Source organism: Grammomys surdaster, unplaced genomic scaffold (genome assembly GCF_004785775.1).
Source record: "Grammomys surdaster isolate TR1022 unplaced genomic scaffold, NIH_TR_1.0 129, whole genome shotgun sequence".
Lineage (NCBI taxonomy): Eukaryota > Metazoa > Chordata > Mammalia > Rodentia > Muridae > Grammomys > Grammomys surdaster.
Window position 1 is genome coordinate 19,092,781 of NW_021604587.1, and position 25,629 is coordinate 19,118,409.

The 25,629-nt window shown below is 41.4% G+C and overlaps 2 protein-coding genes across 2 annotated transcripts in view; one reads left to right on the forward strand and one right to left on the reverse strand.

Annotated features, from left to right (window-relative positions):
- Zc3h6 (zinc finger CCCH-type containing 6) overlaps positions 1–1,334 on the reverse strand; it is a 52,064-nt gene extending 50,730 nt beyond the window's left edge. The window contains exon 1 of the mRNA XM_028757001.1: positions 1,227–1,334. Coding sequence (XP_028612834.1) covers positions 1,227–1,258 — 32 coding nt within the window. The 5' untranslated portion in view covers positions 1,259–1,334. The remainder of the gene's footprint in view (positions 1–1,226) is intronic.
- A 6,824-nt stretch (positions 1,335–8,158) lies between these two features.
- Positions 8,159–24,981, forward strand: Zc3h8 (zinc finger CCCH-type containing 8). The gene is made up of 9 exons (XM_028756833.1): positions 8,159–8,340; positions 12,105–12,198; positions 15,928–16,159; positions 17,939–18,072; positions 20,042–20,161; positions 20,520–20,631; positions 21,622–21,731; positions 22,672–22,713; positions 24,466–24,981. The coding sequence occupies exons 1-8, from the start codon at positions 8,264–8,266 to the stop codon at positions 22,702–22,704; spliced, it is 912 nt and encodes a 303-aa protein (XP_028612666.1). The 5' UTR covers positions 8,159–8,263; the 3' UTR covers positions 22,705–22,713; positions 24,466–24,981.
- The last annotated feature ends 648 nt before the right edge of the window (positions 24,982–25,629 follow it).

A 25,629-nucleotide genomic window follows, 5' to 3' on the forward strand; every position in this document is an offset into this window, starting at 1 on the left:
CTTGCCTATCATACCAGAGTCTTTAGGTCCATTTGACAGCACTAAAACCACAAAGGTATTATTTAAAAAAAAACAAAAAAACATTAAAAATGTCAAGTACAAGCTTCTAGAGTACATTTTACCATCTAAACCTGGCTACATGCTTGATTGATGTCTTTCTAGAGAATTATTAGTACATTATTGAAGTTGTTAGGATTTTTTTTAATCCCTTTCAAGGTTGCCATATATTTTGGCATTTCAAATTTCAATGATTTTTGTTTTGCTTCTGTATTTTGGGAAGGAAATTGTGTGCAATGCTTTATCAAAAGCATAGACATTACTCAGAAATTCTTAAGTCTTATGGGTCACATTAGAACACAATGTATCTCTGAGACTTGTAAAGCAATGTGAGGATATCCATTTTCAAGTTAACATTCTAAGTAGGAATCAGATGAATGAGATTTTGCACCAGGAGTTTTAATAAAAGTCCTCCTCTGACCCCTTTAAAAATTTGGTTATCAATGTAAATTTGAAGTTTAAAACTTAAATTCTGTAAATGCCACCAAATCACTGAATGGCGCTAAGAACGTGCCTCTCAGAGCACAACGAAACTAAAAATGGAAAATCGAACCTAAGCTAAATAGTCAAATGATCTTAAGCACCTAGGAAATCAGGTAAAGCTAAAAGTCTGCAGTCTACTTGTGTTAACATATTTAATTTGAAAACTGCCATTTCACTTTCCTGGGGGTTATAAGACTGCGGCAGACACATGGCCTGGGAGTGGGGGATGGGAGGGAAAGAGGCTTTCCCACCCAAACAAAAACTAAACATGTTTATTTTCAGAAGTGGACTCGGGTAGGAGGCAAACATCCACAAGGCCTACTACTGGGCCTTCGGGGCCGGTCCCAACGGGGCTGCCGACGCCGGTCACTGGCCTGGCGGGCAGACGCCGCAGCCGCCCGTGTGGCGCCGAAGACTGAGCCGGGCCAGGGGCGGGGGGCTCGCACGTGCCCGGCGGGGGCGGGGCGGCGAGCGGCGGCGACCCCGGTTCCGGGAGGCGGGCGCGGCCGGTTCGGCCTCCCCCGCGGCGGGCAGCCTGCTGCGGTGGACGAAGGTGCGCGTCACGGAACCGATGGAGCCACACAGAGACGTCTAAGTCATGCAGGAGGCGCCCGGCCCCGGCCCGCTCCCGCCGCCCCGACCCCTCCTCTCATCCGACAGAAAGACAGACAAGAAGGGTTCCCGACCTGTCGTGCCCTGCATGTTCAGAGTCTGTCATGTTTGGTCAAGAACGGGGCGGGGCTGGAGGGCAGGTCTGGAGGCTGGCGGCGGCGGCGGGGCGCGGGGAGGACCCCTGCGCCGCCTGCGGGCACCTGTTCCCGGCCGCCGCCGACAGGTGACGAAGTGGTAAAAACTCACGGTTACTAGTGAGCGACACAGACACAGACTTTCCAGTCTATTAACAACCACGCCAGAGAGATGGGGCTCTAACTGCAAAGACTGGGCAACGGCCCCGCGCTGCCGGCGCTGCCGCTCTAGTCTGTATTCGCCGCCGGAGGCTGAGGCGTGGGAGCCGGCGGGCGGCGTGCAGCGACGCGGGGATTTGGACAGTCGCCGTAACGGTGATTTCTCCTCACCAACATGGCGGCACCCGAAACAGGCGGCTCAGAAAATGGCGCCGACCGCAACACCTAGCCCGGGACTAAAGGGCAAGTGAGATTCCTCCGCGAACCGTGGCCCTCTCCCAGCCCTCCGGGGCTGAGCGTATTGGCCATTGGAGAAAACTGCCCGTCAATCACATCCAGAGGCGGGCTTTTAAGACGCTCGCTGCGGCAGCAGCGGAGGCAGCAATCTGGTGACTTGTAGGCAGGGTTGTGGTGGCGCTTGTAGTTGCATCGGGTGGGGCAGGCCACCCTGCCAGGCCTGCTATGTCCACTAGGTCCTCTGTGCCCATTTTTTCGATGTTCATGCGAGACTCGTCGTCTTAGGCGTTCCGGACCCATTACACTATCCCCCCTCCACCCCGCCATCATTACTGCGGGACAAAGAAAGGAACTCAGGACTGGCGGTTATCTTTGTTAAAAAAAAAAAAAAAGAAAGAAAAGAAAGAAAATCTTTCTTTGTTGCCGAAAGAACTCAGATTCATCCTTAAGCTCTTAAACTTGTGGCTGTTATGTCTCCATAGTGTAAGGAAGACTGCTTGGCATGCAACTTTTTCTGATAATACTAAATTCACCCAATCATTACTCGACAATTAAAAATAGCTATTGAGGCCGGGCAGTGGTGGCGCACGCCTTTAATCCCAGCACTTGAGAGGCAGAGGCAGGCAGATTTCTGATTTAGAGGCCAGCCTGGTCTACAGACTGAGTTCCAGGACAACCAGGGCTACACAGAGAAACCCTGTCTCGAAAAACCAAAAAAAAAAAAAAAAAAAAAAAAAAAAAAAAAGAAGAAGAAAGTTTAAACACCCACCAAAATAAATCCTGGGCATTAGCTTACGCTTTGAAAAACAACTTTTAAAATGTTGCCTCCAGACAAAAAGACACCTACAGACTGGGAAAGTCCTATTGTTGGCTATTTAGGCCAACACAAGCAGCACGAAAGAAAGGATTCCCTGCGGTGTACTCAGTCAGGAGCTGTTTTCTCACCTGAGCAGAGAGGCTGCTATCCTCCTGGGGTTTTCTCTCCCAATAAATCTCTTGTGTGAGGTTTGTTGTACTGTGTGACTTTGTGGCTCACAACTTCCAGGATACCTTTCCTTTTAGAGCTGCAACGTTTTCATCATCAGCAGAGATTACTTCCTCTCCGTTTGTTACCCTCTGGTGACCTTCGAATAGAAGACACCTGGGATCTGCTCAGCCCTTTACTCTTAAAAGGAAATAGCTTGCAGACTTTAGAATTTAATTCAGCTCTTAGGATTACTAAATTCTGTTACCAAAACTCATTGATATATATATATATTTAAATCATCCCTGTACTTGAAACTGACAATTGCAATCTTTTATATTTAATATTCTGAGTATGCAGTAGCCACACAGTCTGTGTATGTGTTGGGGCAGATGTGTGTGGAAGTACAAGCACAACTTGCAGGAGGCAGTTCTCTCCGACCATTTTCTCATTCAGGCAGAGGCACCCACCCTCCTGGGTGATTGACCTCAAGACATTCAGAGCTTGGTGGCAGCACCTGGGTTATCTCAACAGCCCCAGAAATCATATCTTAATAGAACTTTATGATTTTCCCTATAGATACCTTTCACCTTTGATAAGACTTCTCACAATCTGATATTTCTGCTTTCATTGCTGTGTAACAAGCTATAATAATACTCATTTAAGATTTATTATGCTGAGCAGTGGTGGCACACGCCTTTAATCCCAGCACTTGGGAGGCAGAGACAGGCAGATTTCTGAGTTTGAGGCCAGCCTGGTCTACAGAGTGAGTTCCAGGACAGCCAGGGCTACAGAGAGAAACCCTGTCTCAAAAAACAAAACAGAAAAACCAAAAAACCCAAAACAAAAACTTTAATAAAAATGGTGCTTATAGGTCTAGGGAGATAGGCCAATCAGTTAAGAGCTTCCCATATGAGCATGAGGGCCTGAATTTGACCCCTAGAAGTCACATGAAAAAGAGATAGCATACACTCTTAGTCCCAGCACTGGAGAGGCAGAGACAGGTGAATACCATCTGAACTGTCAAGATCCAGGCTAGTGATAGATCTTGTCAAAAAACAAAAACAAAGCACACACACACCACAATTGTGTTTGTGAGATAATCCCAATTTGGCAATACTATGTTATATATTTAGTAAATTTGTTGGATTCTTTATGCTGACCTCATAAATATAACTTGGGAGTGTTCCCTTTTCTATTTTCTGTATGTGAGTATATAGAAGTAATATTTCTTAACAATTTACCCACAGTAAAACAACTTGGCCATGTGATTTCTTATTTCTAAGTGTAGAGGGTTTCTGAGGTTTTGAATTATTTGTTCCCATGCTGGATATTTGGACCTAGGCCTTCTGGAGTGTTCAGCAGTGAACACTTTGGAACTACAACTGAGCCAGGAGTCTAGCCCTGCAGCATCTGAGTACCCACAAACTCCCACTGAGCTCCAACTTTATTCACGGAAAGTTGGACTGAATCCAAGCCCTTACACACACACACACACACACACACACACACACACACACACACACACTCACTGCCATTTGTCTGCTTCTTCACCTGGCTGATGTACAATGCCCAGACTAGCACTGATGTACTTCTTTCTAGATCCTCCCTCAGAGCCTCTGGACCAGGTTTGTATTTGTATTTGTGACAAAGGCTGCAAGATTTTCCTGCATGCCCCCTACACCATAGATGTTGGATATGACGATGAACGGGTATAGATTTGGATTGATTCTCGTCTTCTACACTGTCCTTCCTCTCCCCAGCTTTACACCTGACTCTCTCTTCTAAGTTCATATCTTGCAGAATGTGTGACTAGCATGCATGAGGCAGCACACCACACGCACGTTCAATCCCCTAACACTGGAGACCAGGGGAATTCATTTTTTGTTATTGTCTACTCTAACGGAAAACATATAGGAATCCTGGAAGACAGGATTCAGCTTGCCAAAATGACAACTCTCTCCAGCCCCTCAGCTTGGGATTTTGATGTAGGGAACAGGTGCTACTGCCATCTAGTGGTAGAAACAGCTTAATATCTGTTAATTATCGTGCACAACTGTCCTCCACAACAAATAGTCCAATCCCAATGACAATTGTGTGAGGTGGAAAGAACCGCTCTAAAATCGGCAGCTGGGAGAAGAAAAGTCCACTGTTTACTGGGGGATAACGAGGGCCCACGGAAAGTGTCAACTCCTGTTTATCCCCCAGACTCTCACTAATGGTGAGAAATGAGGCAAGCTTTGTTGGTGATTGAGTGAACCCTCACGACAGTGGACCTGGCAAATGTTAGGACAAAGTCTTTGAGACGTTGTCGTACTCTCTCATCACACCAGGCACTTCCTTTTCTCTCATTTTATAAAATGTCATCAAATTTGACATTTAAACTACACAAGTCGCCGGGCAGTGGTGGCGCACGCCTTTAATCCCAGCACTTGGGAGGCAGAGGCAGGCGGATTTCTGAGTTTGAGAGTTCGAGGCCAGCCTGGTCTACAGAGTGAGTTCCAGGACAGCCAGGGCTACACAGAGAAACCCTGTCTTGAAAAACCAAACCAAACCAAAACAGAAAAAAAAACAAAACTACACAAGTCAGTGCCATTAGTCACACTCAGACTATTGTGCACCAGTCACTAGTACGGTTTCCTGACTTTTCCACCATCTCAAACAGAAGCTGTAACCACTCTTTAGCATCTGGTGTGCCCATTTAACTATCTTATCTCTATAAATTAGAATATTATAGACATCTGTCCTTTTGAGTCCACTTACTTAATTTATTGTACTAGTTTGAGTGTAGCTGCCTGCCGCTATGGATCAACTGGGTCCACCTAAAAGGACAGTTGGAAATGAAGAAAGGACAGAGGGCGAGAAAAGATGAAGCCAAGGCAAAGTTCTCTGATCAAGGCTCGAAGTTTTAATGTTCAGCTCTCAATTTAAAGGGAAAGGCCCCACCAAAACCCTTTCTTGTTTCAGCTGGAGATGGGTGGGGGAACCCATCCTTTGTCACAGCCTGAGATATCTCAAGGTAAGCTCAGCGGGTAGTTATTCTTCTAAGTTCCTGTAGCAGGCTGTACCTGCAGCCAATTAACTCCACCTAAGTCCTATTATTTTTGGTCGATTGTGGTAAACAAGGTCTTTCAGGCCTGCTCAAGGCTGGGGGAAGGGCACATTTGAGTATGTGTGTGATGGTTTGAGACAGGGTTTCATGTAGTTCAGGCTTGCCTCCAACTTTCTGTGTAGCCAAGGCTGACTCTCTCTCTCTCTCTCTCTCTCTCTCTCTCTCTCTCTCTCTCTCTCTCTCTCTCTCTCTCTCTCCTCCCGTCTCTCTCTGATTTATTTTATGTGTATGGGTGCTTTGCTTGAATGTCTAGCTGTGCACCACATGTACACCCAGGGCCCTCAGAAGTCAGAAAGGGCATCAGATCCCCTGGAACCCAGAGTACAGAAGCTTGTGAGTTACCTTGTGGGTAGTGGGAATCCAACCTAGGACCCTGGAAGAGCAGTCAGTGCTTTTAATCATTGAACTATTTGGGATAAATCTACTAATATATATGTAACCTTTTATAATTTTTATTTAAGAATATTAATTTCCTATGCATTTGCATGTCAACTTTTATGCCCCACCCAATTTGATTTCCTTGTGTCTTCATATCTTTCATTCTATTATGAGCATTTACTTTATTATTTTTTTGAGACAAGGTTTCTAGATAGCCCTGGCTGTTCTGAAACTCACTAAGTGTAAGCTCCTTAAGACACACAAGTGGCCAGGCCCCTCCCCTGAGGAGCTCTACCATCAGGTTCCACCAACAGAACATGTTAACTGTTCTAGGTGCTAGACCCAACACTCACTCTAAAAGCCCAAGCTCTGGATTGGCAATCCCACCAATCTTCACCCTGCAAAGCTCCACCCTGGAAAGCTCTTGCTCCCCTCCCGCCAAGAAATCCTGTATAAACGCAGTCTTCTGCTCAGGTCTCTGCTACTTCTCACCAAGCAGAGGCAGCCGCCTTCCTGGGATTTTCCCTCTCAATAAATCTCTTGTCTAAGGTTTGTTGTGCAGTGTGACTTTGTGGTGTTCCTTGGCTCCAGACTGCCAGGATATCTTTTCCCTTAGAGCTACAACACTTTGGGGAAGCCTTTCCCCTCAGAGATGTAACACACTAAGACCAAGGTATTTCATTTTTAAAATCACATTTATTTTATTTATGGCAAGTATGTGGTAGTCAGATGACAACTTTTTTGGGAGTTGGTGCTCTCTTTCTATCCTGTGGGTTCAAGGGATTAAATTTAGGCCATCAGGTAGGCTTGGCAGCAAGCACCTTTACCACCAAGCCATCTCACTAGTCCAAATTCTAGCGTTTTTCTGCTTGAAAAAGTCTGTATGGAAATAATTGTATGATCTAGTGTTTTCCGCTAAAGAGGTATATTACTAGTTTTTACTTAATTTTCTCTCATCATTGTTATTCAAGTGCAAAAAAAAGTGACTGCCATATAACTGGGGGCGAGGGGTTGTGCAGAATTGCCTTCTGGAAGAGGTCTGACCTCAAATAATTTTCTTCATTTGTCTTTGGAGTGAACCATGATTCATGTTAGGAATCAAATAATCCCTTCAGTTACAGCAGAGTCAGGCTTTCTGTCCTGGCCCAGGACATAGTTTAGGTTTTTGTTCTTCTATTTATTTCCATGAGACAATTTCCTGTTTTCCAAACGTTATCTTTTTTTCCGGACTTTACAGTTCTCCTTGGGACACACACTTAATTCCAATTTCATTTCTTCCTCTGGAAATCATCTTCAGGACTGAGGGCTCACCCCTTTCAAGCTTTCCCGAACAGCTTGTGTCCTGCCCTCCTCTTTCTAATAGTCTTAATACTTAGTACTTTCTAGTGAACTTGCCTGCTTTAAAGTTATTTATGTGTTTACCCTTCTATTGTAGAGACTGTTTAAGTTCCTTTTAGTGCAAATACTTTTGCTTGATCACCTGTCAAAATCTTAAAGGGGATGGTAGAGATATATAGCTCAATAGTTTAAAAAGGTCTTGCGTTCGATTCTCAACACTCACGTCAGGTGGGTGACAATAACAAGCCTTCATGGGCATCTGCGTTCATGTTCTCTCTCTCTTACATATAAAAACAGTACAGGTTTGTTTTTTTTTGTTTGTTTTGTTTTTCGAGACAGGGTTTCTCTGTGTAGCTCTGGCTGTCCTGGAACTCACTCTGTAGACAAGGCTGGCCTCGAACTCAGAAACCCACCTGTCTTTGCCTCCCAAGTGCTGGGATTAAAGGCGTGCGCCACCACCGCCCGGCCAAGTACAGCTTTTTAAAAAAAATATTAAAGATTATTTTATTTTTTTAACGGTATAAAATTGCGGCACTAAAGACCACAACGGTCATGTCAAGTACAGAGAGTTGCGCGTGCGCAGCGCAGGCACTGAAAGCGCCCTAGGAGAACTGCGCATGCGTGGCAGGCCAGGTCTTGCGCGGAGTCTCGTCCAAGCATCCGGAGCGCGCGTGCGCGTGCGCGGGGCGGAGCGTGCAGCCCTTGGCGCGGCTAAAGGTTCCTCATCCCCGGCTCTGGTGGTTGTTTAGTACCTGCTCGGCGTGGAGAGGGACGGTCCCTGTCTGAGTTATGGATTTTGAAAATCTCTTTTCAAAGCCCCCCAATCCGGCCCTCGGCAAAAAACCGGCCGCCGACCCTAAGGAAAGGTGATCCACACGTTTTGGTCCTTTGCAGGGGCATCGCCTGGGCTCCGCCCCCTCGCTCCTGGGAGCCCGCGAGCTGCGCTGGCGCGTGGACCGAGACCGGAGCTGAGAGGTCGCGAGGGGAAGTGGGGTGGAAGTCAGAGTAGGAACTGCGGGCGAGAGCAGTGGCCGGGCGGCGGGAGGAGGCCCCAGCTTCTGTGACTCTGCCCCCAGGGGCTGGCTGCCCCCTTTGCACGTGCGCCTAACGTGTTTGCTGTCACCTCCGAGAAGGCTTTGCCGGCACCTATGGTTCCTGAGGGTTGAAGGATACATAGACTGCTCTGCCAGTGATCCGAAACCAGAAATCCCAGAATAAAGCAGCAAGCACCATTTCGGCTTAGTATTTCTGTTAAGTTGGAAAAGCATGTTGTTTATCTTGTACTTAGGGCAGAGTGCAGGATTTCTGTGCAGATACCCATACTCTTCTTAGTTTTTTTGAGTTGATAGTGCCCTCAAACGCCATCTCTCCTAAATCCTAGTCTTCTATGTTCTCTCCTTCCTCAGTGGAACCCTTGACACACATCCTTCACGAGTTTTTTTCCACCCACATTAAGATATATTTCCAGTGTTTGGCTGGGCTTGTTAATCTCAGCATTTGAAAGGCAGAGGCAGGCAGATCTTGGGAGTCTGGGACCAGCCTGGTCTACATAGCAAGTTCCAACCCAGCCTCGGCTACATAGTGGAAACCCTATCTCAAGGGAAAGGGAATATATGTATATGTTCACTGCTCTGTCTCAAATACCTTAGTGGAAACTATCATCCTAATTGGGCTACCATCACTTTACTGTGTACTTAATGTGAAATTTTTAGTCCTCACATCAACCTTAGGAAGAAAATGATGTTCTTGGTTTGTTTTGTTTTTGTTTTTGTTTTTTGTTTTTTGTTTTTTGTTTTGTTTTGGTTTTTCGAGACAGGGCTTCTCTGTGTAGCCCTGGCTGTCCTGGAACTCACTCTGTAGACCAGGCTGGCCTGGAACTCAGAAATCTGCCTGCCTTTGCCTCCCAAGTGCTGGGATTAAAGGCGTGTGCCACCACTGCCTGGCCGATGTTCTCATTTTACAGATGAGAAAATTGAGGTATGGTCACCCTTCAAGGTTGTGCAGTGAGTGGCAGACCTAGGATTAAGGTGCTCATGTTGGGTTACTTCATTACATAAGAATTCATCACCCAGGTTCTAAAGCAGAATTACTCATGGGAATGAAGACCTATTGATACTGTGAAGAAATGGACACTTAATTACTTGCAGGAGATAACATGTAAGAATAGCAAGATAAATGAGTTGAAAATTTTAACATGTATGAGAATTGAGTAAGATTTAAAGAAAAATAGTTAACAGTTTAAACAGTATATCTGTTTACTAAAGTTTGGCTGAAATATGTAAGAGATATTTGGATTGACCCAAAAAGATAGATGAAGACTGGTCTGGTGTCTATTCATATGCCTGTTTTTTCACTTTTAGGTCTTTTTCTTTCTTTCTTTCTTTTTTTTTTTTTTTGGTTTTTCGAGACAGGGTTTCTCTGTGTAGCTCTGGCTGTCCTGGAACTCACTCTGTAGACCAGGCTGGCCTCGAACTTAGAAATCCACCTGCCTCTGCCTCCCAAGTGCTGGGATTAAAGGTGTGCGCCATCACCACTGCCTGGCCTGAGGAAGCTAGTCTTACCTGTGGTTGTTAGCCACCATATAGGTGATAGGAATCAAGCCAGGTTCTCTGGAAGAGCAGCCAGTGCCCTTAACTACTAAGCCATTTCTTCAGCTTGAAACAGGGGTGACTTTTTTCTTGCTAAGAATACTCACTTATTTAAAAACCACCTCTAATGACTGAAGACACATCATTCTGGGTCATGGTGATAGAACAGTAAATGAATAAAATATAGAAAAATACTAGTGGTCATGAATTGTATATAATTAAGGTGGACCACAGATCCATAGTATTTTAGATGCTAATGAAAGCCATGGGGTAAATGAAAACTCAAGTGAGGCGGTAGGAAGTATTTGTGGAATAATAAGAATAGTGTTGTAAAGAAGATAGTTAGCCGGGCGGTGGTGGCACACGCCTTTAATCCCAGCACTTGGGAGGCAGAGGCAGGTGGATCTCTGAGTTCGAGAGTTCGAGGCTAGCCTGGTCTACAGAGTGAGTTCCAGGACAGCCAGGGCTACACAGAGAAACCGAAAAACCCTGTCTCGAAAAAAACCAAAAAAAAAGAAGATAGAGATAGTTAAGGAAAAGTCTTACTGAAAGGTGGTTTTCATGGTGGTTATCCAGGTAAATCAGTTGAATGGGAAGCTGGCTGTTTGGTTTTTAAGGGCAGGGATTTGGAGACTAGGGTATTGGAATCAGCTGTATAAGATGATATTAGTAGCCAGAAAATTGAAAGACATCACCGAGAAAGTATAGAGAAAAGAAAGGTGAGGACTGGCTTTGTTGAGAGTTGCAAAGATGAAGAGCCAACCAAGAAGATTAAGAAGTAGTAGTGGGATATGGTGGCACACTTTAACCCCAGCTGTGGAAGCAGAAGCTAGTGGATCTGAGTTTGAGGACCCTCTTTTTTTTTTTTTTTTTTAAAGCAACAGTAGGGAAAAAAGAAACAGAACAGCCCAGTGTTGCTGGAGCTGGTTTACTGGACTGAGGGTCATGGTTCCTAAGGGCAGTAGAATGACTGCGTGTGGTTTAAGGCACAGTTCTCCCAATCGATATTTTCTATCCCTTAATCTTGGGTTCATTTTGAGTTCTGCTAGAACAGTGGTTCTCAACCTTCCTACTGCTGGGAACCTTTAATTCTTCGTGTTGTGGTGAACCCCAAACACAAAATTATTTTTGTTTCTACTTTATAACTGTAATTTGCTGCTGTTATGAATTATAATGTAAATTTCTGATATGTGACTCCTATGAAAGGGTTGTTCAACCCCCCTCCTCCAAAGGGGTGTAGATCCACAGGTTGAGAACCACTGTGCTAGAATATGCTGGGGAAATTACCTCTCACATTATCTATGCATGGTCAACCTCTCATGCCTTGAGTTCTTCATCTTCATGTTTGGGTGTTTGTCTCCTAACCTCTGAAGGCATCCTGCATTGTACCTGACATACCTTCTCTTTTACACTCCTCTTCCATATCTTTTCTGTTTAGAAAATCCCAAATCAAGCTTAAGTGTTCCTTATATGTGTACCTGTATTAATTTTCTCCCAAGGAGATAGGAAGCTCTCAGAAGGCAAAAGGACAGCTTGTCCTTCTCCTATTGTAGCTTGTGACATGAGGCCACAGCCTGACATGTGGTGAATATTTGGTATATAGTGAGTGATTGGACTGAGGAATGACTGTGATTCATGTACAAGCTACTTCTTAAGCATGAAGATTATATAATACAAAGTTTCAGTTTTATAGGTTATTCACATACATAATAACAATTATTGATCAATATCATCATTATTATTGTTATTTTGAGACAGGGTCTCACTGTGTAGCCCTGGCTGGGTTAGAACTTGCTGTGTTATATACTATGCTCTACTGGCCCAGAAGTCACAGAGATCCACTGACCTCTGCTTCCTGAGTGTTGGGATTCAGGACTGCACCATCATACCTGGCCTACATTGCTGTTTGTATTAATGCTCTCTTGTTATTGCTATAGAGTATTTAGAGTAGACTTTGAACTTCAGGTTTAAGACAAACCCAAGCAATGAATTTTAATGCTGTGCAATAAACCCTTTTGTGTTATTTGCTATTTTTGCTGCAGAATTGATGAAATAGATGGTACTGAAGTTGAAGAAACACAGACAGAGAAAGTCAAATGGAAAGTAAAGCGGGACTGTGAACAAATTCCCAAGAAAGTAAGATTCAGCTGGCATGTTGAACAGACGGCTCTGGGTGACTGTGAGCATGAGGATCTGTTTGTGTCACTGTATTCAGCAGTCAGGGCCCAGTTACTTAGGTCAGGGAAACTTGGGCATCTTTCAGTAACTTTCTTGTCCTCATCATCAGATGGAGAATGTGCCAGTATTGTAACAAGATCAGTTTCCCTGTTCCTGAAATGGACTATAAACTCTTTTCAAAAAGCTTCTTTCCTGTCAACTTAGATGTAAAATTTAAGGTCTGATTCACTAACTCAACCAACCTTAGTAATTATTGATGGATTGAAAACCCAGATTAGTGTTGGGACTGCTGTACCAGGATACAACATAGCAGTAAGAACAACACAAATACATTATCCTGTAGTTCTTAGGCTGGAATTGAGTCTGAGAGCAAGGTGTTGGCAGGGTTGTTCTTTCTGGGATGTGTGAAGAAAGATCTGTTCCAGACTCCTCTGGTTTCTATGACTCTGGGAAACATCCTGACCTCATCTGCCATGGCTTGATTTCCAAATAGGCCATACTCTGAAATACTAAGGATTAAGACATATGCATAAGAACTTAGAGTGGGGGTGGGGGTGGGGGAAGACCCAAGTTCAGTCCATCACAAAGTCAATATCTGTTCCTCTTTCTCTCTTTCTTTCTTTCCTTCTTTCTTTCTTTCTTTCTTTCTTTCTTTCTTTCTTTGTAAAATTTTTGGAGGAAGCTGTAAATGTTAACATATTTCATAAGAATATGTTCATATCGGCAGTAAAGCTTGTAAGGCACAAATTGGCTTTATAAAAAGATCCAGGAGAGAGAATACAGCTGGCACACCTTCATCTCCTGGAGAAGCCTCTGAGCTACCTGTCTTTGCATGTGTAGCTGCCATGGAAAAGAACTGAGGCTTACTTCCAGAAACTGCACATTATTCCCACAGGGGTAGTCAGTCATACAGGCTTTACATTCCTTCATGCCTGTAGTTCATAATCTCTGTACTATCCCCCAGCAGATAGGCAGGTGGCATCTTAAATTTTAAGTCATTTCCAAAAAGGTCACATGAAAAGATGGGCACCCAGGTTATCCCCAAGCAGAGTTGCTTGAACTCAGGCACTTCCATCACTAATACAAGTATATGTAGGGTTAGGACTAACTTAGGGTAATCAGGTAAGCACTGCAGGTCAAGACAAAGTATTGCTGTCTCCTTCCTCCATGTTAGCCCCTGACATGAGCAGTCCTACCTTGTATACTGACTCTTCCTTGTTCTTTATAGTCTTGCTGCTTGTGTGGTCATCCCTAAGGATACAGTTTAAAATCCTTAAATCTAGTGTGTGCTCCCTCATCTCTGTTGCAGCACAGTAGGTAGTCCATCGTTTGAACACAGGACATCTTATTGGAGGTAGGCACTGGGCTTGCTTTCATTAGCAGTGCTCTCACTTCTTCCACTTGTAAGGGCCTGTCTTGTCCCTGTGGTTTTACATTGTCACTCTTGTTAAAAATTAAGTGTTTATGTTCAGTCTTTTCAGCTCTCTGTGCTTGTCCTCCGAATTATCTTTTCTTTCCCTAGCACTTACAGACTTAATTACTGCAGTTTTATAATGATTTGGTCTTACATAAGCAAGTCCTGGTACCATTGTGTATTTCTTCTTTAAAGTATCTTCGTTATCTTTTTCTCTTTCTCTCTTTTTTTTTCTTTTTGATTTTCAAGATAGGTTTCTCTGTGTAGCCCTGAATATTCTGGAACTCTCCCTGTAGAGCAGGCTGGCCTCAAATTCAGGAACCCACCTGTCTCTGCCCCTCAAGTGCTGTGACTGAACATGTGTACCACCACACCACCTATCTTGTCTTGGCTATTCTTATATATAGGTCCATCTATATTAATTTAAAAATAGTTTGTCAGGTACCACATAGAGTCTTGGTAGGCTTTTTACTGAGAATGTGTAAAATTTATAGATTATTTAGAGGGGAATTATAATCTTTAGAATATTGTACAGTCTTCGTCTTAAATATTTCTAAGCATTTTATGTGTGTGGCTGTTGGCAGGAGCTCATGTTTGTGGAAGTGTGTATCTCTGTATCTGTATGTATGTATTCATGAAAGCACCAGAGGACAACTTTGGCGTTATTCACCCTTCATTTGTGTGTGTGTGTGTGTGTGCGTGTGCGTGTGTGTAAGTAATATATTTATTGAGACAGGGTCTCTCACTTGGAACTCACCAAGTGAGAGACTTGCTAGCAGGTAAGCCCCAAGGATTCTCCTATCTCTTATGTCCTGCTTTTTTTCTTTTTCTTTCTTTTTTTTTTTTTTTTTTAAGGTGGGTTCTGTAGCTTAAACTCAGGTCCTGTGCTTGTAAAACAAGTTCTTTGCTTACACACCCTCAAGTGTCCATAGTACACATAGTTTTTCTTTGCAAAGTCTTACATCTTAGCATACCTCTTTGCCCACTAAATAAATTAAGAGACTAAAACCATAGTCTGTTGATAGGAATAGGCCAACTTCTTTGTAAAGCATTTTAGTAAATCTTGATGACATTGTGGGTTGTAGTCTTGTCACAACTAAGCATAGCAGAAGCAGCTTATACACGAACGGGTATGACTGGTTTCCAGTAGAACTTTATAAAGCCAGGTGGCTAAAGGAAGAATGCTGCAGTGGCTTACTCCTGGACTTGAGAGGTTGGCATGGGAGGATTGCTGAGTGTTAGGCCAGGGTGGGCTGTATAGCAAGAGCCTGTCTTGGTAAAATGAAAGAACAAACAACTTTATGTCTAAAGTGCTTTATATGTATTTATCATAATTATAAAATTGATATATCCATGTTGCTAAATACAGACATCTTAATGACCAAAGCTCATGCAAATATTTTTTAAGACAGGATTTTGTGTAATTCAGGCTGGTCTTGAGCTGCGAAATTGAGCCTCTGCTTGAACTTTGGATCTTCCTGCCTTCCCTCATGCTGAGATTATAGACATGTAAATACATTTGTGCAAGTTCACAATCTTTCTTCAAATTACCATTAAAGATAATATGTCACTGTAGTTTATTTTAAGTTTTGTATTCTGTGTGTGTGTACACATATATGTATATGTATGTGCATACGTGTAGAGGCCAGAGGTTGGAGACAGGTCTCTCTCTGAATCTCGAGTTCACTGATGCACTTGATGCACTGTCCAGTGAACTCAAGGATCTGTCTGTCTCCATTCACCTAGTTCTGTCTCGTAGGGACACCTATGAGGCCACCACAGCCAGCTTTTATATGGGTGCTAGGGATCTGAACTTGAGTTCTCATGCCTGCATAGGAGACACTTGACTGACTGAGCCATCTTTCTTGGCCTCCCTGTGGTTGGTTGGTTGTTTTTTGTGTATGTGTTTTAAAATTTATACTGGTTTTTTAATTGTGTGCATGAGTGTGTGTGCACTTGAGTTCTGGTTTGCCTTTCAATGCTAGAACCATCAGGTTCTTCTGGAGCTCTACTTGCAGGTGTGAGCTGTTGGACATGGTACTAGGAACCAAACTTGAGTTCTCAGGAAGAGTAGTATTATGTATTCCTAACCACAGAGTCATTTCTCCAGCCCATTTTTAATTTTGTAAAAACTTAAGGTGTTTAAAAAAAGAGTGTAGAGAATGCTATATGAAACCCATGTATCCATCATACAAATGCAATAATGGACAATTAATGGCCATTATTCCTGATATATCTTAAGTTTTGAAATTTCAGCTTTCATCTTTACTTAGTTTAAGCACCTTGGAAACACTGCAACATCACCAAAGAGTTTGCCACGTAAAAAATCAAGAAGTAAGGACTATGACCCATACAGTGATGGTGAGACATACAGTCAGGAATCAGAAGATAATTTTGACAAAGAGCTTCAGCAGTACATACAAGCCAAAGAAATAGCAAACACAAGTCAACCATCACTGCTTCCTGAAGAATCTGTGAAGAAAGCAGGAGGAGATGCCCAGCAGAGTAAGTGCTAAACTGTTTTACCGCTTAAGGTTCATCTGCAGAGGTTGTCATTGTTGTCAGTATTTATCACCTGTTCTTTATCTTATGATGAGAAGGTGACTTTTATTGTTCTTTATGTCAGATATGAGCTTGCTTGATGTGAGATACAACCCAAGACTTGGTTGCTTGATATAAAAATGCTTATTTTGTAGGAGACACTAGGCAGCTGCTAGTGAGTTATCAAAGGCTATGTCTCTATCAGAAGAAGTCTGAATCCCCGGCTTCTGCATGTATGAAGTATAGGCTGTGCCTGTTCGTATGACTCTTATTTAAAGAATTGACTGGATGATCGTGTATGTCTGCGTCCATATATTTTTAAGTGCTGGGGATTGATCACCCAGGCCTCACATGTATTAGGAAAATATGCCATCACAGAACCATATCCCTAGCATAGAAATGTATTTCTTTTTAATTTTTTAATTTTATTTTTTAAATTGAAATATATTATTTTAAATTGCTAAAATGGAATTCGGCCATAGACATGAAGGCACATGATATTCATTTCTTTTCTTTCTTTCTTTCTTTTTTTTTTTTCTTGAGATCACGTTTCTCTGTGTAGCCCTGCCTGTCGTGGAACTTGCTTTGTAGACCAGGCTGGCCTCGAATTCAGAGATCCTGACTCTGCCTCCCAAGTTCTGGGATTAAAGGTGTGTGCCACAAGAACCCAGTATAAATGAAATTCTTAATGCTTTTCATTTACTATGTTTTCCTCCAAATGTTTCTTTTATTCAAAGTATATCTATCTATAGGTAAATTTAGTGTATATGGAATATTTTCTTTTTCTTTATTTTTTTCCTTTTTGGCAGGGGTTGTGCTATGTTGAGGTGGGGTCCCATCTAGCCCAGGTAGTCTAACTCTTGCTGTGTACCTGGAGTTAGCTGTGAACTCCTGATCCTCCAACCTCAGTGTCCTCAGTGCTGGGCTTACAGTTGTGCTAGTTTGCTGTATACTGCTATGGTAAAACACCATGACAGCAACTTGAGGAGGAAAGGGATGATATCATGTTACATACTTCTGAGCAACAAACAGTCCATAACTGAAAGAAACCACGGCAAGGAATGAAGCAGAGACCATGGAGGGGTGCTGCTTACTGGCTTGCTCTCCATGGCTTTCTCAGCCTGCTTTCTTAAACCAGCCAGGTCCACCTGTCCAAGCTGGCATTACTCACAGTGAGCTGGGCCCTCACATCAGTCATTAACCAAGAACATAGCCTACAAACTTGTCTGCAGTCTGATGGAGTTATCTTACCAACTGAGGTACCTCTTTCCAGATAATTATAGTTTGTGTCAAGTTGACAAAAAACAAGCCAGCACGCAAGTACATACCGCCATCCTCTGCTTTATGACACATCTTCAAGGAAAAATCTGTAATATATGAGCTCCTAAACCTCTGTAGTTTTCTTCTCTTGTAAAACGGGAGATTCTAATTGCATTAGTCAGTTGCTGATATCTTCAAAATATTCTGGCCTGTGGCTTGCAAGATTGGTTTAATTGATTATTTTGTTCTTGTCTCCCATCCAACACTTCTTTTCAAAAACAATGCCTTTGAAATTGAGATGTTAGAGTTCTCTTTCTTTGCCTCCGCATAGCCAAGCTCCTAGAAAGTCAGGGCACTGTTGACACACAGTTTCCCCTCACTGAGCTCCAGAGTTTCCCTGAATGATTATAGGGCATATTTCTGAAGGTTAAACTGATGTCTTAACTTTATGCTATTTTTAAAAATGAACTTGCTTGTTTTTAGCTGCCAAACAAAAAAATAAAAAATCTAAAGCTGGTCACAAGAAATTTAAGCAGAAGAAAATGAAGCGAAAGTGGCCTGGCACTGGAGACAAAGGGTCAAGGGCCTTGCTGAAGAACAGTGGCTCCCAAGAAAAGGTACAAGAGTTGTCTTGGAGGAGGATGCCTTCAGGGTGTTTATCTTTCACTTCAGCTTCAGGAAGTGCTCAGTGATGTGGGGAGGCAGGAACATCCCACATAGCAGGGTTCTATGGAGACCTGTACCTGCTGGTGACTCTGGTTGTCCTTCTAACCACTGCTTCCCTCTTAGCACTGGCTGCCAGCATCTATTTCAGCTTTGTGATTTCCCTGTTGGCCCAAAATACTAATGCACCAGCCCTTTGGTCTCTGAGTGTTACGCCATCGTTATCTATAGAAAACTGGGTGGCAGAAGGAAACAGCCTTGGAGACAGTTGAAAGGCCACATAGTCCTACTCAGTTTATATACTGCAGTCCTTCAGCATTTGGGCTGATTACTTCTGGAAATTAAAACAGCTGTTTCTGTGCTTTGGCCTTAACAGTCCTGCTCCTGGTACTTTGATTTTGCTTTGTAACTGCCCTTCCTTAATATGCATATGTACTTCAGCATAGGACAGTAAGTGACTTCTCTAGACTCTGATTTTCTGAAGACTTTTAAACTGAATGACAAGGTTTTTATTAGCTTACACACAGGGTCAATAGTTTGGGGAGGTTAAAATAATTAGAAATACCAAGTGTTAGCTGAGCATGGTTGTGAATGCCTTGTAGTCCCAACTGCTTAGGAATGGAAATAGGAGTTCAAGACTATCCTGGGTAACAGTGAGATCCCGTAGCAAAAGGGGCGGGGGATACCAAATATTAAAGATTGAAATAAACTTATATAAAAGCAGTCCCTTTCCCCATATTTTACAAGTAGGGAATCTGAACTCAGAGTTCAGATGGCTGACTGTCCCACACAGAGCCAAGTCAGGGCTGAACTTTGTTTCCTAACCTCTCTTCTATGTCTTAATATTGACTCAAATGATTCTTCACGCAGAACTGACAGCCCTTCTATATGAAAAGCAAATTCTAAGCCTGTCTTAGACTCACATAGCAGAATCATTTAAAACCAAAGATTTGTACTGAGATACATGTATGATTTTTATGGTCTTAATAAATCAATAACTTGATATTCATGCAAAGCAGGTGATTAAGGGGCACGTTAGCTCTTTAATTGCACATACCATATTATACCATATTGCTAAACCATGTTTACTACTTAGGCTGCAGAAGTTCTAAGCTCTGTCACAGTTAACACATAAAAATAGTTTTTATTTCTAAAGGGCTAAAATAGATTTTAAGGTTCTTCTTTTTTAAATATTAAACTGTAAAAATGTATCGTTGGAGCTATAGAATTTCCACTGCTTCTTGTTAATTGTGATTCCTAGCTTTGTTTCCAAAATACTGAAGCTCTTTCTATTTTAGATTTCTTTTTATCACAAGTAATATATTTTCTTTCTTTTTTTTTTTTTTTTTTTAGTTTTCTTGTAGTCATTTTTTACAAAATAAGGGCAAAGTACAATAAGATAATCAAGTTTTATCAATACTAGTATTCAGTGGTTGAATGCTGTTGAAACTGATAAGCATTCATTTTCTACACTGATATACCAAAGTTCAACTCTTTTTTTTTTTTTTTTAAAGATTTATTTTTTGTATATGAGTGCTCTATGTACAACTGCATGCCAGAAGATGGCATCAGATCCCGTTACAGATGGTTGTGAGCCACCATGTGGTTGTTGGAAATTGAACTCAGGACCTCTGGAAGAGCAGCCAGTGCTCTTAACCGCTGAGCCATCTCTCCAGCCTCCAAAGTTCAACTCTTGAAGGCCCTTTTAGAAGAGATACTTTTTTGACCCAGTGTCTTGCAGTATAGCCCAGGCTGGCCTTGAACTTTAACCCTGTTTCAGCCTTGGAATGCTAAGACAATGCATTGGTCACCATGCGCAGCTATCAGAGAGACAGTCGAATGTAGTAAAAGTTTAAAGCATTTTTGAAAAATAAAGTGGAATATTTAATTTTCTTGTTCTCGTGTTTGTGTTTTGTATTCTAGGCTGATGCTGAGGAGAAGCAGCCCCGTGTGCGGATGAGTCAGGGCTTTATCAACCAGCACACGGTGGAACGCAAAGGGAAGCAAGTTTGCAAGTACTTCCTTGAAAGGAAGTGTATTAAGGTATGAGAGTGTGCAAGCAAAAATACACTACAGTATAGTCATGGCAAGAGGGTTCTAGAACTGCTGTCTCCATGTGACAGTCTTAAAACATACCTGTAAGGTTTTAAAAATTCTTTGCTCTTGGAAAAAGTTTAGTTTGAGAATTAGTGAAATGATTTATGTTTTAAAGGTAATTTATTAAAGATGCTTTACATTAAAAATGTTTTAAGAATTTTTAGAAGTTCAGCAGGCTAAGTCATGTGCTTAGATCCTAGCTAGTTAGGATTTACTGGACTTGCTTGCCCATTCGAAGTTTAGTAACAGTTAACTTGCAAAGGTCTAATTGTGAGACATAACTTATACTTATTCTTACACCCAGGGAGACCAGTGTAAGTTTGATCATGATGCAGAGATAGAGAAGAAAAAGGAAATGTGTAAGTATTACGTACAAGGATATTGTACCAAGGGTGAGAACTGCCTGTATTTACATAATATCCTTTATCACAAGATTCCCTGCACGCTTCATATAACATGAAAGATGTAGACGTTTTAATAAACTACAATTGTTGCTATAACGAAGGTGTTCTATCTAAGCCCAACTTGGTATCAGAGTGATTATATTGTATATGCTTTTGAATGAACCTTTCAGAAAGCTCTCTTTTTTTTTTTTTTTTTTTTTTAAAGATTTATTTATTTATTATATATGAATACACTGTAGCTGTCTTCAGACACACCAGAAGAGGGCAGCAAATCTCATTACGGATGGTTGTAAGCCACCATGTGGTTGCTGGGATTTGAACTCAGGACCTCTGAAAGAGCAGTCAGTGCTCTTAACCACTGAGCCATCTCTCCAGCCCCCTCAGAAAGCTCTCTTAAAGTATAGGTCTGTTCTGCTTTTGGTGGGTGGTGGAAGGTTTAAGAGACCTAGTCACACCCAGGAGAATGTTATTTCTGCTGATAGTGTTTAATTGAATCTGTATTAGTATAGAAAAGTAGAGATGTTTTCTGGAGGTTCACCTTAACCTGAAGGTAGCCTTAGTTCTAATGGCCAAACTTGTTATGAAATCATGAAATACAAGTATTTACAGTAATAAGACCATTGGTCACATAGAAGTTTCAGATTTAACTTGACATTTCCTAAGTAATAATGTTGTATGAATTGGTTCTACTTTAACAAACCTCATACACAAAAGATCCAGATTTGTAATACCTGCTGCTGTCATTGAGTTTATTTCACCCCATTCTCAAAGAATATTTTACAATAACTACATCTCAAGGTAATTAAAATACATTTCTTTCATCTGTGAGTGAAACTTAACCTGTGGCCCATTGTGAGACTGCTTGGAGAAAGATTATCTCATGTTTTAAATAGAAAATTCAGTGATTCTACTGGTAAGAAAGATGTAGAGGAAATAGTTATTAAATTAATAACAAATCATTTCAATTGGATAAAATTATTATTTTCCTTAACACTGTGCTACATGAATATCCTTGCAAGTTTTATCATACAGGAACAAAATGTTATCAGGGTGATCACTGTAATTTTTCTCATGCCCCGCTGACTGCTGAAACACAAGAACTATTGGCTAAAGTAAGTACAGTGGTAATCTTGTTTTTCTTTTTAAAAAGAGTATATTTGGACGGAGGATGATATTTCAAAAGATACTTTTCTTTAAGGAGAGATCCTTGTGGGCTAGTGTATAATAATTTAAGTTTACTTAGGTTTGGAAGTTACTTTATACTTTTATTGCCAGTAAAAGAAAGATTAATATTCATTGACAGTATGAATGAGAATGGTCTTAAACTCCTCAGTATAATCAGCAATTTAAAATTTTTATTTACTAAGTATGTGTGTGTGTGCAGGGTGTGGCAGTCAGAAGAGACTTTGGGGAGTTGCTTCTCTCCTCCTCATGTGGTCCCTAGGAGCAAGCTCAGATTGTTGGGCCTGGCAGCAGGTGCTTTTCCTCACTGAGCCATCTCTTCACTCTAGTTAGCAACTTTTAACACCTATTTTAAATCAAGACAGAGGAAACAGAGACATACATAAGTGTGGAAGAGAAGTCAAGACTCATGACTGACACATTTTAGTTATGTTGAAGACTGGTTAGATATCTTGTCTTCAGAAGTTCTTAGTCTATGAGAAAGGTTATTGTGAAGTTACAGCTATTGACACTATCTCCATAGATTAGTTGAGAGTAGTCTCTCCAAAATTAAATTTAAGTAAATGTGAAAATAAAAAAATCCTCCTAAAGTCACCTGTGGCCAAAGCTCCCTGAGTATAGACAAATATGAGAAAGTCAGAGGTGCGTCTCGGCAGGTCTTCATCTCTAAAGAGGGAAGCTCCATGGAACCACAGATCATACTGGATGCTTATTTATGAGAAATTTGATTTTTCTTTTTGTAATACCAAATACTGTTAGGTTGGATATTATAGAGCCATTTGAGAAGTATAAGATAGGACAGTGTATCCAGTAAGTATTAGTGAATAAAAATCACACGGGGTTTTATAGTGATTGTTTTTTCTGTATTAGGTTTTGGATACTGACAAGAAGTCCTGCAAATAGACTAAAAAGGTAAAAGTGACACTACTAATTTTTTTTTTATTTTTTGAATCATCTCTTGAAATTGGGATAAAAGCCTTAATAGAGGTTTTTCTGTTTTCAAATTAAAGTGTTTTTCCTTTCTTTCCTCAATAAAAATATACTCAAATATTGCTTCTCTGTCTGAGTTTGCCTGCCATGTGGTTATTTTTTGGGAGGTGGGGGTTGCCTGCTATGTGTTGTGTGTGTTGTGTGTGTGTGTGTGTATTTTCTCTTTCTTTAGTTCTTTCTGTCTGTTTGATTTTTTAGATAGGATTTCTCTTTGTAGTGCTGGCTTCATGGAGCTTGCTGGTGTTGAACTCCCAGAGCTCCACCTGCCTCCTGAGTGCCACGATAAAAGCTGTGCAGTACCACATCTCCCCTTATGTAACACTTTCTTCTATGACTGTTATTATTAGGTGTCAGTAGTGGAGATTTTGATTAGTTTCATTTTTTTTGAATGCACATTGTTACTGTAATTCTTTATAAATGTTTCTTGGTTTAAATTGGCAGCAGTTACTCAGGGTCTGTACCAAGGAGTAGAAGTGTTTTGTAACCCTTTACATTACTGTAAGCTATAGAGTTTCTGGTCCAACTTTGTTAATACTTTGTACTTGACTTTTCTCTTAGTGGATGTAAAAATGGCGCCTCGTGGCTTATTTGAAGGAAACATAGCATCTTCAGCCTTCAGGCCCTTCAATTTCCTCGTTAGTGTAATATGGTTTACTCTGTTTTGCCAAGGGTTTTTATTCACCTGGCTGTCCATTTTCATTGCTTTTATATATTCCTCATACTCCTTTGTGACAACTGTGAAGAATTTCAGGTCTTTTCCCATTTGTAGGCTGTCTTTTTTTTGAGGCAAGGTCTTGTCGTGCATTATTGTTTTCCAGTGTTGGTTTGAGTATTCTGGATCTCTTAGAGTCTATATATGAATTTTTTGGAAACTTCTTTCCTTCGTCCCCTCCCTCCCCCAAATGGTAATGTCATAGTGATTTCATTGAACATGTGGATTGCTTTGGGTAATAGTGACGGCTTGACAATATTGTCTTCATATCTGTGAGCTTTGTGTTGTTTATAGTGTTTGTAAGTGTTTTCCTTGAATGTATGTCTGTACCATAGTCAGGCCTGATGCCCACAGAGGGCAGAGGAGGATGTTGGATCCTCTGGTACTGGAGTTACATGTGGTTGTGAGCTGCAGTGTTGGTGGTAGGAAGCAAGCCTGAGTCCTCAGAAGGGAACAAGGATTATTCATCACTGAGGCAACTCACCAGCCTCCATATCTGTGAACTTTTCCATGTAATCATAAAGGAGTTGTTATATTTCCTTTCAGCTCTATTGTTGTTAATTTAGTCTTTTTATTTTTTTTATTTTTTTACTTTTTTGGTTGAGACACAAGGTCTTTCTATGTAGTTCTAGCTGTCCTGGCACTTGCTATGTAGTCTAGGCTGGCGTAGAACTCACATAGATCCCTCTGATTTTGCCCCCAAGTGCTGGGATTAAATACTCAATATAGTTTTGGGTTTGTTTGTTCTTTATGTCATTGTATCTTTCTGTGTTTTCTGGGTTTATGTTTAGTTCTAGCTTTAGATTTTGTATTTCAGTTCAAGGTGTTCCTTCTGTTTTCCTCAAGAAGAATATTAAATTCATTTTGGATTTTGTTTTTGTCTGCTGTGTGGATGCTTCTGAGGGGTGGGGGTGGTTAAGTTAGTAATTTTCACAAGCTGATGTGTTTATTTTCTTCTGCAGCATGTAGAGGACAAATCTATTCCTGTTCAGGACTTTTGAAGACTGATGACTTGGAATAGTTCATAAGATTCCTCGGTTAAGGCTCCTTCCTGTGTCGTTGTGATCGTGTGCAGCTCCTGTTCGATGTGCACAGTGGTGGATCTAGTGCTCAACAGAAGGGTGGTTCTGCACTAGGCCAGGCGAGGAGAACCTGCATGCTGGATAGAGGTCGATGCTGTGCTATGCTGTGCTAGCTTGCAGAAATCTCGAACAAGCACAAAATAGGCAAAGAGAGGTTAAACGAGGATGGGAGAAATATCAGGAAGGATGATGATAGCTGCTAGGGGATATTGGGGTAATAAATAAGTCACACCTCTACATGTCATTAAATACTTTGCACAATGTTTAGCAATAATTCAGAGTTCCACTTTATGGTTTAGCATAAAATGTGGTTCTGTGATCTTTTATAAAAATTTCCTGTTGAATATTTGTTTCTAATTATTACCATTATAAATAAAGTAGGATAATATCTCTTGCTATGGTGTTTTCATACTTGATGCTCTTAACCTTTGTGTTGTTAAAATATAAGAGTATTTACCTTGGGCTGGTGAGAGATGTGTTCAGTGGGTAAAAGTGATTGCTGTGCAAGTCTGACAACCAGTGATCCCCAGATGCCATGGTAGATGGAGGGAACCAGCTTCAGAAAGGTGTCCTCTGACCTCCACATGTATGTCACTGCACGTGTGTGTGTGTGTAACACATACACAATTTTTTTTAAAGAATGTCTTTCTCATCGGCTCATAAACAGATCAAATTATATACTTGTATAAAATATAAACATGGGGGCCAGAGAGATGGCTCAGTGGTTAAGAGCGTTGTCTGCCCTTCCAGAGGTCCTGAGTTCAGTTCCTACAACCATCTGTAATGGGATCTTCTGGTGTGTCTGAAAATAGCTACAGTATACTCAGATACATAAATAAATAAATCATATATATATATATATATATATATATATATATATATATATGGGCTGGAGAGATGGCTCAGTGGTTAAGAGCACTGTCTGTGGCTTACAACCATCTATACTGGGATCTGATGCCTTCTTCTGGCTTGCAGTTGTACATGTAGATAGAACATTTGTATACATAAAATAAATCTTTTTTTTTTTAATAAATCTTAAAAACC

What these genes read in the sequence shown, in the direction of transcription:
- Zc3h8 (XM_028756833.1), top strand. Translation starts at nt 8,264, where the DNA reads ATGGATTTTGAAAATCTCTTTTCAAAGCCCCCCAATCCGGCCCTCGGC. An exon ending in GTGAACAAATTCCCAAGAAA is followed by an intron (nt 12,199 to 15,927) that starts GTAAGATTCAGC and finishes ATCTTTACTTAG; the next exon opens with TTTAAGCACCTTGGAAACAC. An exon ending in GAACTGCCTGTATTTACATA is followed by an intron (nt 20,632 to 21,621) that starts ATATCCTTTATC and finishes ACACTGTGCTAC; the next exon opens with ATGAATATCCTTGCAAGTTT.